The sequence below is a fragment of the Salmo salar genome, chromosome ssa09, assembly GCF_905237065.1.
Source record: "Salmo salar chromosome ssa09, Ssal_v3.1, whole genome shotgun sequence".
NCBI lineage: Eukaryota > Metazoa > Chordata > Actinopteri > Salmoniformes > Salmonidae > Salmo > Salmo salar.
In genome coordinates this window covers 108,082,187-108,098,252 of record NC_059450.1, presented here as the reverse complement: position 1 = coordinate 108,098,252, position 16,066 = coordinate 108,082,187, and the positions used below count along the sequence as shown (strand labels likewise).

The 16,066-nt window shown below is 42.5% G+C and overlaps 1 protein-coding gene across 1 annotated transcript; it reads right to left on the bottom strand.

Moving 5' to 3' along the window:
* Nucleotides 1-459: 459 nt before the first annotated feature.
* On the bottom strand, nucleotides 460-15,321 carry LOC106612323 (calnexin). The gene is made up of 12 exons (XM_014213373.2): nucleotides 15,217-15,321; nucleotides 14,859-14,920; nucleotides 14,200-14,273; nucleotides 11,945-12,003; nucleotides 4,843-4,984; nucleotides 4,625-4,706; nucleotides 4,189-4,381; nucleotides 1,685-1,950; nucleotides 1,347-1,466; nucleotides 1,037-1,202; nucleotides 880-953; nucleotides 460-792 (listed from the first exon to the last, which is right to left on the bottom strand). The coding sequence occupies exons 2-12, from the start codon at nucleotides 14,916-14,918 to the stop codon at nucleotides 748-750; spliced, it is 1,281 nt and encodes a 426-aa protein (XP_014068848.2). The 5' UTR covers nucleotides 14,919-14,920; nucleotides 15,217-15,321; the 3' UTR covers nucleotides 460-747.
* Nucleotides 15,322-16,066: the final 745 nt, after the last annotated feature.

The window sequence follows — 16,066 nt, the reverse complement described above, 5'->3', positions numbered from 1 at the left end:
CTTACAATGTATTAAACATCTAAACATAACCCAACGTCTGTAGAACAACTAAAGTTACATTAATAACTCTACATTAAGCATATAGGAGGACCTATTTCTTTGTTAACCGCTCAACACAGAATAGCTGCACTTCATCAAATCGTTTGGAGAAAATATCCTTTTATTCTGTTCCACTGTATTCTTCATACTATAGAATAATATATAATATTAACATGGAATTCTAAGCAAATCTTGTCTGCTAAATGAACTAGTGTAGCCCACAGCCATATGGCACAGGCACATCAGGACCTGCTAAATGAACTAGTGTAGCCCACAGCCATATGGCACAGCCACATCAGGACCTGCTAAATGAACTAGTGTTGCCCACAGCCATATGGCCTAGCCACATCAGGACCTAACATAAGGACAGCTCAGAGTATGCTATTCTGTTCTTCAGAAATAGACCACATTTTCTTCAAATCATGTTTCTTTAGACCTGTCTAAAATAAATAATGGATTTATTTTTGATGGTGTAGGCTATATTACATGGATTTATTATACTTTTTAAAATGTAGATGTTCCAAAGGTCTGTATCAGGGGCAATAACCGTGAGAACGACAGTTATTTACTTGACAATCACTGGCTGATGAAATGTCGTGCCCGCCACAGCTCTAGTTGTCCTCAGGCTGGTTAGGGTCGGTTAGTCCTCAGGCTGGTTAGGGTCGGTTAGTCCTCAGGCTGGTTAGGGTTGGTTAGTCCTCAGGCTGGTTAGGGTCGGTTAGTCTTCAGGCTGGTTAGGGAATGTCTCTCATTCTGTAGACAAACACAAAGACACATAAGTGATGTCTGTAGAAAGACATCTAACACATAAAGGTGAGAAGTTAAAGGTCATGTCTTCACCTCAACCTCCAGGTCGGACTTCCTCTGAACCTTCCGAGTTTCTCTCCTCCTGGCCCCCTCTCTGCTCACCGCACCTACACACACATACAGCACATCTTAAACGTGTAATGAGTGTTCCTGCACATACAGTGTGTGGGTGTGTGTTTGTGTATCTCACCATAGTCTGAGAGGCTGGTTGGTCTGTCTGGATGGTCTCTCTCTGGTTGTCTGTCTGGCTGGTCGCTCGCTGGTTGTCTGTCTGGCTGGTCTCTTTCTGGTTGTCTGTCTGGCTGTGGTTCATCATACTTCTTATAGTAGTAGTCCTGGTCAGGGGGGCCGAATCTCTGACAGATAAAGTACTATTGGATTAGTGTGTGTGTGTGTGTGTGTGTGTGTGTGTGTGTGTGTGTGTGTGTGTGTGTGTGTGTGTGTGTGTGTGTGTGTGTGTGTGTGTGTGTGTGTGTGTGTGTGTGTGTGTGTGTGTGTACCTTGTCCGGCCACATGTAGCTGATGAAGAGGATGATGGGTAATCCCACCGTGAAGACGTAGACCCCCCAGAGCCAGGGACGAGAGTTAGTTGCTATCAGGAGTCGCTCCAACAGGCCGGGCTGGGAGAACACACACACACACCATACGGACACCGCACACACACACACACACACACACACACACACACACACACACACACACACACACACACACACACAGTTATTTCCGAGTGGAGTATCAAAGAGAGACATACAGATTGGAGAGAAAGATGAGTGAAACAGAGAGAGACAAACAAATTGGAGAGAGAGATGAGTGAAACAGAGAGAGAGAGACGTACTTGTTTCCGTCCCCAGGTGTCCTGTGTCCATCTTTCAGCCAGCTTCAGGTCATCAGTCAACAGAAAATTGTCAAACATAACTTCCCCCGACAATGACCACAGTTCCAGACCCAGCGCCGCGACTGACCCCGCCCCTAACCCAGACACCGGGGACTCTGGTTGGCTGTCAGGGGATTCTGTGTACTGGACTTCGTCTGTCAGCAGGCGGCCTTGACTGATCAGCGATTGGTCAATGAAAATCTCATACCTGCTGTCTTGATACAATTCTACACGCGCACACACACACACACACACACACACACACACACGTTAAATACTTTATTTGAATCCACCAATCAAAGGTCCCTGTATGCATGTCCCTCAAGGGTCCAGAAAGCACCTCCTCCAAGCAGAGCAGCACCTAGCCAACTGCTTTGCTCTAAACCCACGACAGCTGAAACAGAGCAGTACCTAGCCAACTGCTTTGCCCCAGTCCCACGACAGCTGAAACAGAGCAGTACCTAGCCAACTGCTTTGCCCTAGTCCCACGACAGCTGAAACAGAGCAGTACCTACCCTCCACCCGAGGCTGTTCCAGCCTGCCTGCACCTCAACCCGAGGCTGCCCCTCCCGAGGCTGTTCCAGCCTGCCTGTACCTCCACCCGATGCTGTTCCAGCCTGCCTGCACCTCCACCCGAGAATGTTCCAGCCTGCCTGCACCTCCACCCGAGGCTGTTCCAGTCTGCCTGCATCTCCACCCGAGGTTGTTCCAGTCTGCCTGCACCTCCACCCGAGGCTGTTCCAGTCTGCCTGTACCTCCACCCGAGGCTGTTCCAGCCTGCCTGCACCTCCACCCGAGTCTGTCCCATCATGCCATGAGGGGCTGGTATTTAAGCAGATTCTCTGCCAAGGCCTTCTCCATGTAGCCGTCCAATGAGCAGCCCACTTCCACAATGAGCGCCTCCCCCCACAACAACAATATCTGGTGTATTTGGCTCACAGGAAAACACATCATCATCAACATCACACCAGCTTCCCCTTACACAACAATGTTCGTGCATGTGTGCTGTTGGTGAGACCACTTGTCTTACCTCGCTGGCTATCAGGTCAACAAGCCAGTCATGTCTAGCAATGTACAAATCCTTGTATGAACCATCAGCCATTCACAACATGGGCAATGGACTCCATTACATTTGACTGATGTAGAAAACACAAAGGGTCATGGTCCGTAGGGTACCAGAGTGCTGGATCATATATTTTGCGTAGAACTTGCAGCCTCGCCTTAACAGTAAAGGTGAGAACGTCCTCGCCAATGGTTCACTACCCATCCCCAGTTCCATCTGGTGGGCGGAGCGTTCACTACCCATCCCCAGTTCATCTGGTGGGCGGAGCGTTCACGACCCATCCCCAGTTCATCTGGTGGGCGGAGCGTTCACGACCCATCCCCAGTTCATCTGGTGGGCGGAGCGTTCACGACCCATCCCCAGTTCATCTGGTGGGCGGAGCGTTAACGACCCATCCCCAGTTCATCTGGTGGGCGGAGCGTTCACGACCCATCCCCAGTTCATCTGGTGGGCGGAGCGTTCACGACCCATCCCCAGTTCATCTGGTGGGCGGAGCGTTAACGACCCATCCCCAGTTCATCTGGTGGGCGGAGCGTTAACGACCCATCCCCAGTTCATCTGGTGGGCGGAGCGTTCACGACCCATCCCCAGTTCATCAGGTGGGCAGGGATACCTGGACAGATTTCCTCGGGTATGAACATCGACTGTCGCAACATGAATGGTAACAATTGCAGACTCGTGGCGAGCCTTCAGAAAAAGCATGGACACTAAACTGCTCCAGGAGAAAACCCTCTTCTCTCCACCGGAGATTCAGGAAATGGAATAGAGTGGCGGCTATCCTGAAGGGAACTTTCTATAGGAAAGCCATGTGTTTCACACACAGATGTGAGGTTTACGGTGTAGTATTTAGTGGTTAGGGTGCATACTAACATAGTGTGTAAAGGTAGGGTTTAGTGGTTAGGCTGCATACTAACGCAGAGGTAGGGGTTTAGTCGTTAGGGTGCATACTAACATAGTGTGTAGAGGTAGGGTTTAGTGGTTAGGCTGCATACTAACGCAGAGGTAGGGTTTAGTGGTTAGGGTGCATACTTACGTAGTGTGTAGAGGTAGGGTTTAGTGGTTAGGCTGCATACTAATGTAGTGTGCAGAGGTAGGGTTTAGTGGTTAGGCTGCATACTAACGCAGAGGTAGGGGTGTAGTGGTTAGGGTGCATACTAACGCAGAGGTAGGATTTAGTGGTTAGGGTGCATACTAACGCAGAGGTAGGGTTTAGTGGTTAGGGTGCATACTAACGAAGAGGTAGGGTTTAGTGGTTAGGGTGCATACTAACATAGTGTGCAAAGGTAGGGTTTAGTGGTTAGGGTGCATACTAATGTAGTGTGTAGAGGTAGGGTTTAGTGGTTAGGGTGCATACTAACATAGTGTGTAGAGGTAGGGTTTAGTGGTTAGGATGCATACTAACGTAGTGTGTAGAGGTGTGGTTGTTGGTCGGTGAAGTACACCGTCAGGTCATCGGCGGGTTGGGGGGCGTGTATCTCTTGGTTACGGCCGTTGCTAGAGTCCGTTACCCTGACGATGAGATGGAGGCGATGGCTGGTGCCGCACTTATCAGGACCAAACATCACCGAGTACGGAGTGGACTCACTGAACTGGCTCTACACACACACACACACACACACACACTTTGACACATGCACGAACACAACATCATACAACTGCCTCCATATAAAACAAGCAGCATCGTTAGAGCTAGAGGAGGACCAGATGTTGAGCAGCATCGTTAGAGCTAGAGGAGGACCAGATGTTGAGCAGCATCGTTAGAGCTAGAGGAGGACCAGATGTTGAGCAGCATCGTTAGAGCTAGAGGCGGACCAGATGTTGAGCAGCAGTTGACTCACCAGTCGTAGCAGATGGGTCTGAGTCGGGAGTTTGATGTAGGCTCCACTGCACTCTACATCTCTCCCGAACCTCACCTCATACCTGTACACATTCACACTGTAGTAAGTAGTTTGATAAAGGCTCAACTGATATGGGCGTTTCTTGCGTACATATGTGTGTGTGTACTCACTGCAGGCAGAGCGGTGTGTGTATGATGGTGAAGGGTGTGTGTACTCACTGCAGGCAGAGCGGTGTGTGTATGAAGCTGAAGGGTGTGTGTAGGTAGGCAGCGATGGCATGGTGTCGTCCTGATGACTTCATCACCAGTGCTCGGTTCCCAGGATACATTGCAGCCGCTGGCTCTTCCACCACCCATTGGCCTGGAGGAAACACACCTTTAACCCCTGGCTCTAACGCTAAACTCTGGATACTCTACTGCCTTGTAGGAAAACACACCGATGACCTTTAACCCCTGGCTCTAACCTCTGGATACTCTACTGACCTGTAGGAAAACACACTGATGACCTTTAACCCCTGGCTCTAATGCTAACCTCTGGCTACTCTACTGCCCTGTAGGAAAACACACCGATGACCTTTAACCCCTGGCTCTAATGCTAACCTCTGGATACTCTACTGCCCTGTAGGAAAACACACAGATGACCTTTAACCCCTGAAATTGTACACTTAACGTCGGTGACAGCTCCTGGTGTAGTCTAACTACCATCATAATGTCAGTACTGTCAGTCTACCTACCATCATACTGTCAGTACTGTCAGTCTACCTGCCATCATATGGTCACAGTGTAGTCTAGCTACCATTGTACTGTCAGTACTGTCAGTCTACCTACCATCATTCTGTCAGTACTGTCAGTCTACCTGCCATCATACTGTCACAATGTAGTCTACCTGCAATCATACTGTCAGTCTACCTATCATCATAATGTCAGTACTGTCAGTCTACCTGCCATCATACTGTCAGTCTACCTACCATCATACTGTCAGTACTGTCAGTCTACCTGCCATCATACTGTCAGTCTACCTGCCATCATACTGTCAGTACTGTCAGTCTACCTGCCATCATGCTGTCACAGTGTAGTCTACATACCATCGTGCACTCCAGTCTACCTGCCATGATACTTTCAGCACTGTCAGTGTACCTACCATTGTACTGTCATAATGTAGTTTACCTAGCATCATGCTGTCATACTGTCAGTCTACCAACCACATGGTACTGTCACAGTATAATCTGCCTACCATCATACTGTCAGTTCTGTCAGTATACCTCCCATCATATTGTAAGTACTATCAGTCTACCTACCATCATATTGTCAGTACTGTCAGTCTACCTACCATCGTACTGTCAGTCTACCTGCCATCATACTGTCAGTACTGCCAGTCTACCTGCCATCATACTGTCAGTACTGCCAGTCTACCTACCATCATACTATCACAATGTAGTCTACCTGCAATCATGTCAGTACTGTCATTCTACCTGCCTTCATACTTTACATAATGTCAGTCTACCTACCATCATACTGTCAGTACTGTCAGTCTACCTGCCATCATGCTGTCACAGTGTAGTCTACATACCATCGTACCTCCAGTCTACCTGCCATGATACTTTCAGCACTGTCAGTGTACCTACCATTGTACTGTCATAATGTAGTTTACCTAGCATCATGCTGTCATACTGTCAGTCTACCAACCACATGGTACTGTCACAGTATAATCTGCCTACCATCATACTGTCAGTTCTGTCAGTATACCTCCCATCATATTGTAAGTACTATCAGTCTACCTACCATCATATTGTCAGTACTGTCAGTCTACCTACCATCGTACTGTCAGTCTACCTGCCATCATACTGTCAGTACTGCCAGTCTACCTGCCATCATACTGTCAGTACTGCCAGTCTACCTACCATCATACTATCACAATGTAGTCTACCTGCAATCATGTCAGTACTGTCATTCTACCTGCCTTCATACTTTACATAATGTCAGTCTACCTACCATCATACTGTCAGTACTGTCAGTCTACCTACCGCCATACTGTCACAGTGTAGTCTACCTACCATCAAATTGTCAGTACTGTCAGTCTACCTACCATCATACTGTCACAGTGTAGTCTACCTACCATCATACTGTCAGTACTGTCAGTCTACCTACCATTGTACTGTCAGTACTGTCAGTCTACCTACCATCATACTGTCACAGTGTAGTCTACCTACCATCATACTGTCACAATGTGGTCTACCTACCATGGTACCATCAGTACTGTCAGTCTACCTACCATCATACTGTAAGTACTGTCTTTCTACCTACCATCATCCTGTCAATTTGTAGTCTACCTTTCAATCATACTGTCAGTAATATCAGTCTACCTACCGTCGTACTGTCACATTGTAGTCTACCTACCATCATACTATCAGTATTTTCATTTTACATACCATCATACTGTCAGTCTTCCTACCATCATGCTATCACAGTGTAGTCTACCTATCATTGTACTGTCACTGTGTAGTCTACCTTCCATCGTAGTGTAAGTACTGTCAGTCTACCTACCATCATACTGTCACAGTGTAGTCTACCTACCATCATACTGTCACATTCTAGTCTACCTAACATTGTAATTTAAGTACTCTGTCTACCATCATACTGTCACAGTGTAGTCTACCTTCCATTGTAATGTAAGTACTGTCAGTCTACCTTCCATTGTAATGTAAGTACTGTCTATCTACCAACCATCGTATTGTCACAGTGTAGTCTACCGTCCATTGTAATGTAAGTACTGTCAGTCTACCTACTGAGAAAAGTGCTAAAAATAGCCCATACTAACATACGCAGCCTGAGAAACAAGATCCATGAAGTCCATAACTTGCTTACTACAGGTTCATCTGCCTCACCTAAAGTCCATACTTGTGGGAAGCTGCTTTAGACCACCAAGCTTTTTACATTAGCATGTTTTGTTCAGAACTAGCATCCCCACCGAAAACTTCCGGTGAATTTACTAAATTACTCACGATAAACGTTCACAAAAACATAACAATTATTTTAAGAATTATAGATACAGAACTCCTTTATGCAATCGCGGTGTCCGATTTTAAAATAGCTTTTCGGTGAAAGCACATTTTGCAATATTCTGAGTAAGCCCGGCCATCATGGCTAGCTATTTTGACACCCACCAAGTTTGGCACTCACCAAACTCAGATTTACTATAAGAAAAATTGTATTACCTTTGCTGTTCTTCGTCAGAATGCACTCCCAGGACTTCTACTTCAACATCCAATGTTGTTTTGGTTCCAAATAATCCACAGTTATATCCAAATAGCTGCGTTTTGTTCTTGCGTTCAAGACACTATCCGAAGGGTGATGCGCCGCGCATATCGTGACAAAACATTTCAAAATATTCCATTAGCATACTTCGAAGCATGTCAAACGCTGTTTAACCTGTTAGGGCTAGGGGGCAGCATTGACACGGCTGGATAAAAAAACATACCCGATTTAATCTGGTTACCACTCCTACTCAGTAACTAGAATATGCATATACTTATTACATATGGATAGAAAACACCCTAAATTTTCTAAAACTGTTTGAATGGTGTCTGTGAGTATAACAGAACTCAAATGGCAGGTCAAAACCTGAGAGATTCCTTTACAGGAAGTGGCCTGTCTGACCATTTCTGGAACTTCTTTGCCATCTCTATCATTTACTAAGGATCTCTGCTCTAACGTGACACTTCCCACGTCTTCCATAGGCTCTCAGAGCCCGGGAAAAAAACAGAATGTCGTCATTCCAGCCCCAGGCTGAAACACATTATCGCCTTTCTCAAGTGGCCCATCAAGAGACACTAGCTTATGCGCGTGACCCCGACCGCCCCCGCCTTTGGGATTTTTTTCCTCTGTTTGCCAAAAAGGAGATTCCCTGTCGGAATATTATCGCTTTTCTACGGAAAAATGACGTAAAAATTGATTTTAAACAGCGGTTGACATGCTTCGACGTACGGCAATGGAATACTTTGAATTTTATTGTCAGGAATTGCGCCAAGCGGCGTGACACTTCTTTACTATTTCGGATAGTGTCTGGAACGCATCGAACAAAACGGGCGCTATTCGGATATAACGATGGATTATTTTGGACCAAACCAACATTTGTTATTGAAGTAGCTGTCCTGGGTGTGCATTCTGACGAAGACAACAAAAGGTAATGACATTTTTATAATAGTAAATATGATTATGGTGAGTGCTAAACTTGCCGGTGTCTAAATAGCGAGCCCGTGATGCCTGGGCTATGTACTTAGAATATTGCAAAATGTGCTTTCACCAAAAGCTATTTTAAAATCGGACATATCGAGTGCATAGAGGAGGTCTGTATCTATAATTCTTAAAATAATTGTTATGCTTTTTGTGAACGTTTATCGTGAGTAATTTAGTAAAATGTTAGCGAATTCCCGGAAGTTTGCGGGGGGTATGCTAGTTCTGAACGTCACATGCTAATGTAAAAAGCTGTTTTTTGATATAAATATGAACTTGATTGAACAAAACATGCATGTATTGTATAACATAATGTCCTAGGGTTGTCATCTGATGAAGATCATCAAAGGTGAGTGCTGCATTTAGCTGTCTTCTGGGTTTTGGTGACATTATATGCTGGCTTGAAAAAATGGGTGTCTGATTATTTCTGGCTTGGTACTCTGCTGACATAATCTAATGTTTTGCTTTCGTTGTAAAGCCTTTTTGAAATCGGACAGTGTGGTTAGATTAACGAGAGTCTTATCTTTAAATGGCTGTAAAATAGTCATATGTTTGAGAAATTGAAGTAATAGGATTTTTAAGATTTTGAAAATCGCGCCACAGGCTGGCAGTGGCTGTTACGTAGGTGGGACGAATTCGTCTCCCCGGTCCCATAGAGGTTAAAAACAATTTTTATGTGATTTTTCTCGTAAAATAGCGATAATATTCCAACCGGGAGACGTTGTATCCGTTCAAACACTGATAGTAGAAAATGGAGTCGTCACATGCACGCGCGGACCTGTGTCATTGTTCTCAGAACGACCACTTTCCAAAACCCCTACTGTTTTTCGCCCAGGGACTGCAGAGTTATCATTCCACGTTCTGGCGCCTTCTGAGAGCCTATGGGAGCCTTAGAAAATGTCACGTTACAGCAGAGATCCTGTATTTTCGATAAAGAGGCTACAGAAGGCCAAGAAATGGTCAGACAGGGCACTTCCCATATAGAATCTTCTCAGGTTTTGGCCTGCCATATGAGTTCTGTTATACTCACAGACACCATTCAAACAGTTTTAGAAACTTTAGGGTGTTTTCTATCCAAATCAAATAATTATATGCATATTCTAGTTCCTGGGCAGGAGTAATAACCAGATTAAATCAGGTATGTTTTTTATCCGGCCGTGAAAATACGCCCCCTATCCTAAACAGGTTCAATTAAATATTGGGGAAAAAGGCAAACTCAGCTCCATCATTCATTGAATCAGATGGCTCATTCATCACAAAACCCACTGATATAAACTACTTTAATTACTTTTTCATTGGCAAGAGAAGCAAACCTAGGGATGACATGCCAGCAACAAACGCTTACACTACACATCCAACTATATCTGACCAAATTATGAAAGACAAGATTGTAATTTTAAATTCCGTAAAGTCACTGTGGAAGAGGTGAAAAAATTATTGTTGTCTATCAACTGTCAAAGCACAGTCGGTGTACCTACCATCATACTGTCAGTCTACCTACCATCATACTGTCAGTACTGTCAGTCTACCTACCATCATACTGTCAGCACTGTCAGTCTACCTACCATCATACTGTCAGCACTGTCAGTCTACCTACCATCATACTGTCAGCACTGTCAGTCTACCTACCGTCAGTCTACCTACCATCATACTGTCAGCACTGTCAGTCTACCTACCATCATACTGTCAGCACTGTCAGTCTACCTACCATCATATTGTCAGTCTACCTACCATCATACTGTCAGTCTACCTATCATCATACTGTTAGTCCATTTACCATCATACTGTCAGTCTACCTACCATCATACTGTCAGTCTACCTACCAGCGTTCTGTCACAGTGTAATATTTAATATTTATTTAACTAGGCAAGTCAGTTAAGAACAAATTGTTATCTACAATGATGGCCTACCTCGGCCAAACCTGGATGACGCTTGGCCAATTCTGTGCTGCCCTATGGGACTCCCAATCACGGATGGATGTGATACAGCCTGGATTTGAACCAGGGACTGTAGTGACACCTCTTACACTGAGATGCAGAGCCTTAGACCACTGCGCCACTCGCGAGCCCTAGTCTATCTACCATCATACTGTGACAGAGTAGTCTATCTATCATAATGCCACAGCGCAGTCAACCTGCCATCGTACTGGCAGTACCATCAATCTACCTCCCATCTTACAGTCAGTTCTCAGTCTACCTCCCCATCATACTGTCAGTACTCTGTCTACCTCCCATCATACTGTCAGTAGTCTGTTTACCTCCCATCATACTTTCAGTACTCTGTCTACCTCCCATCATACTGTTAATACTCTGTCTACCTCCCATCATACTGTCAGTACTCTGTCTACCTGTCATTATACTGTCACAGTGTAGTCTACCTACCATTGCACCATCACAGTGTAATCACTACCAACCACAGGCTCCCTGCCTGTGCCATTAAACCCCCACAACTCATCCAGAACGCCGCAGCCCGTCTGGTGTTCAACCTTCCCAAGTTCTCTCACGTCACCCCGCTCCTCCGCTCTCTCCACTGGCTTCCAGTCGAAGCTCGCATCCGCTACAAGACCATGGTGCTTGCCTACGGAGCTGTGAGGGGAACGGCACCTCCGTACCTTCAGGCTCTGATCAGGCCCTACACCCAAACAAGGGCACTGCGTTCATCCACCTCTGGCCTGCTCGCCTCCCTACCTCTGAGGAAGCACAGTTCCCGCTCAGCCCAGTCAAAACTGTTCGCTGCTCTGGCACCCCAATGGTGGAACAAGCTCCCTCACGACGCCAGGACAGCGGAGTCAATCACCACCTTCCGGAGACACCTGAAACCCCACCTCTTTAAGGAATACCTGGGATAGGATAAAGTAATCCTTCTAACCCCCCCTTAAAAGATTTAGATGCACTATTGTAAAGTGGTTGTTCCACTGGATATTATAAGGTGAATGCACCAATTTGTAAGTCGCTCTGGATAAGAGCGTCTGCTAAATGACTTAAATGTAAATGTAAATGTCCTGTCAGTACTGTCATTCTACCTACAATCGCACTGTCAGTACTGTCAGTCTGCCAACCATCAAACTGTCACAGTGTAGTCTACATACCATCGTATTTGAGAGCCTCAGCATTTGTGGCTTTCACAGCCTTGGACTGGACCCATCTCCTGTAAAACACATGACACATTGTCTTACTGATACGACATTACTAATATTACTAAGACATTACTATTACTAACTACTATTACCAAGATATTATTATTACTAACTACTATTATTAAGACATTACTATTACTAACTGCTATTACTATTAGTAACTACTATTACTAAGATATTACTATTAGTAACTACTATTACTAAGATATTACTATTAGTAACTACTATTACTAAGATATTACTATTACTAACTACTATGACTAAGACGTTACCACTACTAACTACAATTACTAAGACGTTACCATTACTAACTACAATTACTAAGACGTTACCATTACTAACTACAATTGCTAAGACTCTTCCATTACTAACTACTATTACCACGACATTACTATTACTAACTACTATTACTAGGACATTATTATTACTAACTACTATTATTAAGACAATTCCATTACTAACTGCTATTACAAAGACATTACTATTGCTAACTGCTGCTACAAAGACTACTATTGCTAACTGCTATTACAAAGACATTACTATTGCTAACTACTATTACTAAGACATTACTATTACTAACTACTATTACCAAGATATTATTATTACTAACTACTATTATTAAGGCAATTCCATTACTAACTAGTATTACCAAGATATTACTAATTACTATTACTAAGATATTACTGTTACTAACTACTATTACAAAGACATTACTACTACTAACTACTATTACCAAGACATTACTATTACTAACTACTATTACCAAGACATTACTATTACTAAGATATTACTATTACTAAGACAATAGTATTACTAACTACTATTATTACGACAATTCTATTACTAACTACTATTATTAAGACAATTCCATTACTAACTACTATTACCAAGACATTACTATTACTAACTACTTTTAACAAGACATTACTATTACTAAGATATTACTATTACTAAGACAATAGTATTACTAACTACTATTATTACGACAATTCTATTACTAGCTACTATTATTAAGACAATTCCCATTACTAACTACTATTACTAAGACATTACTATTACTAACTACTATTACTAAGACATTACTATTACTAACTACTATTACTAAGACATTACTATTACTAACTACTATTACCAAGACATTACAACTACTAACTGCTATTACTAAGAGATTAATATTACTAACTACTATTACCAAGATATTATTATTACTAACTACTATTATTAAGGCAATTCCATTACTAACTAATATTACCAAGATTGAACTATTACTTAGACATTACTATTATTAAGACATTACCATTACTAGCTACTATTTCCAAGATTTGACGATTACTAACTACTATTACCAAGACATTACCATTACTAACTACTATTATCAAGACAATATTATTACTAACTACTATTACCAAGAATTGACTATTACTAACTACTATTACTTAGACATTACTATTACTAACTACTATTACTAAGACATTATTATACTAACTACTACTAAGACAATTCCATTACTAACTACTATTACCAAGACATTACTATTACTAACTACTATTACTAAGACATTACTACTACTAACTACTATTACTAAGACATTACCATTACTAACTACTATTACCAAGACATTATTATTACTAACTACTATTACCAAGACATTACTATTAGTAACTACTATAAGTAAGATTTTACTTTTACTAACTACTATTACCAATACATTACTATTACTAACTACTATTACCAAGATATTACTAATTACTATTACTAAGATATTACTGTTACTAACAACTATTATTAAGACATTACTAAGATATTACTATTACTAACTACTATTACAAACTAATGTTACTAAGGAATGACCATTACTAACTACTATTAATACGATATTACTATTACTAACTACTATTACCAAGACATTACTATTACTAACTACTATTACCAAGATATTACTATTACTAACTACTATTACTAAGATATTACTATTACTAACTACTATTACAAACTAATGTTACTAAGGATCTACCATTACTAACTACTATTACCAAGATATTACTATTACCAACTACTGTTACTAAGGAATTACCATTACTAACTACTATTACTACGATATTACTATTACTAACTACTATTACTAAGACAATACTACTACTAACTACTACTACCATGACATTACTATATGGTGAATGTAGAATACAGATTTAAACAGATCGCGTCACCTGTCTAGAGGATCTGAGTCAAACGTCTCTGCAAAATGTGCTTCTTCTGCAACCTGAACAAGTCTGTAGGTAGCCTGAAAGAGAGAGAGAGCGAGATGGAGAGAGAGAGAGAGAGAGAGAGAGAGAGAGAGAGAGAGAGAGAGAGAGAGAGAGAGAGAGGGGAATAGAGTGAAGAGAGAGAGAGTGAGAGAGAGAGAGAGAGAGAGAGAGAGAGAAGAGAGGAGAGAGAGAGGAGAGAGAGAGAAGAGAGAGAGAGAAGGGAGCGAGAGAGAAGGGAGAGAGAGAGAAGGGAGAGAGAGAGAGAGAAGAGAGAGAGAGAAGAGAGAGAGAGAAGAGCGAGAGAGAAGAGCGAGAGAAAAAGAGAGAGGTAAACAACAGTTTATAGGTTAACAGGGTAGTTAAAAGAGGTCAGTGTCACATCAGTTAATAGAACATCACTCAATAACACTTATATAATGGCACATGTAGTAGACATTAAAGTAATCCAGGTCATATATCTAGTATGAATGATATTAATCCAGGTCATATATCTAGTATGAATGATATTAATCCAGGTCATATATCTAGTATGAATGATATTAATCCAGGTCATATTACTAGTATGAATGATATTAATCCATGTCATATATCTAGTATGAATGATATTAGCAGAGCCTGACCTGAACTGGATCCACCGGGGTTAAACACACACAGGCAAGCAGCAGGCGGCCGAACATCATGTCTGTTACACACACACACACACACACACACACACACACACACACACACACACACACACACACACACACACACACACACACACACACACACACACACACAATACATAACCATGTTTCCCCTCTCGTCAAGGGTTACGTCGCTAGCTACTAGATAACAGGATACTGTATCAACACAACAGAGTCCTATAACCTACAAACACCGCCACTCCAACAAGATACAGTACGTAATCCCCACGTGTGTAAAAACACATACCGGTATTTACCTGTTAATACATGTATAATAGTTGTGAGTGTTTACCTGGTCAGACGAGGTTCTCAGAGACTGGTGGCTCGGTGGGAAACAGACTTCGTCAAAGTGTTCATTGTAATTACAGCTGGACTCTGACCCCTCCTCAGTCAGTCAGCCATCTCTTAGCAACCAAGGAGCTTTGTCACCATTACTTCACGAAGGCATTAACAGCAGCAATGCACTGTGGGATTGACATCAGGTACTGCAGTTTAATCTGTATTGGTCATCATTATTGAGTGATGTAAAACCAGTTTAATCTGTATTGGTCATCATTATTTAGTGATGTAAAACCAGTTTAATCTGTATTGGTCATCATTATTGAGTGATGTAAAACCAGTTTAATCTGTATTGGTCATCATTATTGAGTGATGTAAAACCAGTTTAATCTGTACTGGTCATCATTATTGAGTGATGTAAAAACCAGTTTAATCTGTATTGGTCATCATTATTGAGTGATGTAAAACCAGTTTAATCTGTACTGGTCATCATTATTAAGTGATGTAAAACTATCTTAATCTGTATTGGTCATCATTATTGAGTTATGTAAAACAAAGGATACGTATGTAACCAAGGTTATGTGAGCTATATGGATCACTCCAATATATTGGTATCACTCCGCTGGGCGGAGGGATACACCCGAGGTGAGGATTTACAGATTTACTCCCGTGTACACCTGTGTCACGGTTAGGGTCCGCTCCTGTGTACAGACCCCATGGCCGGGACACACATTCTCTACATACGTTTTGAGGCACCTCTAGCACCGAGAGGATTGAGTGATCCATATAGCTCACATAACCGTGGTTACATACGTAACCTTCGTTATGTTTCACCATATTGGATCACTCCAATATATTGGTAT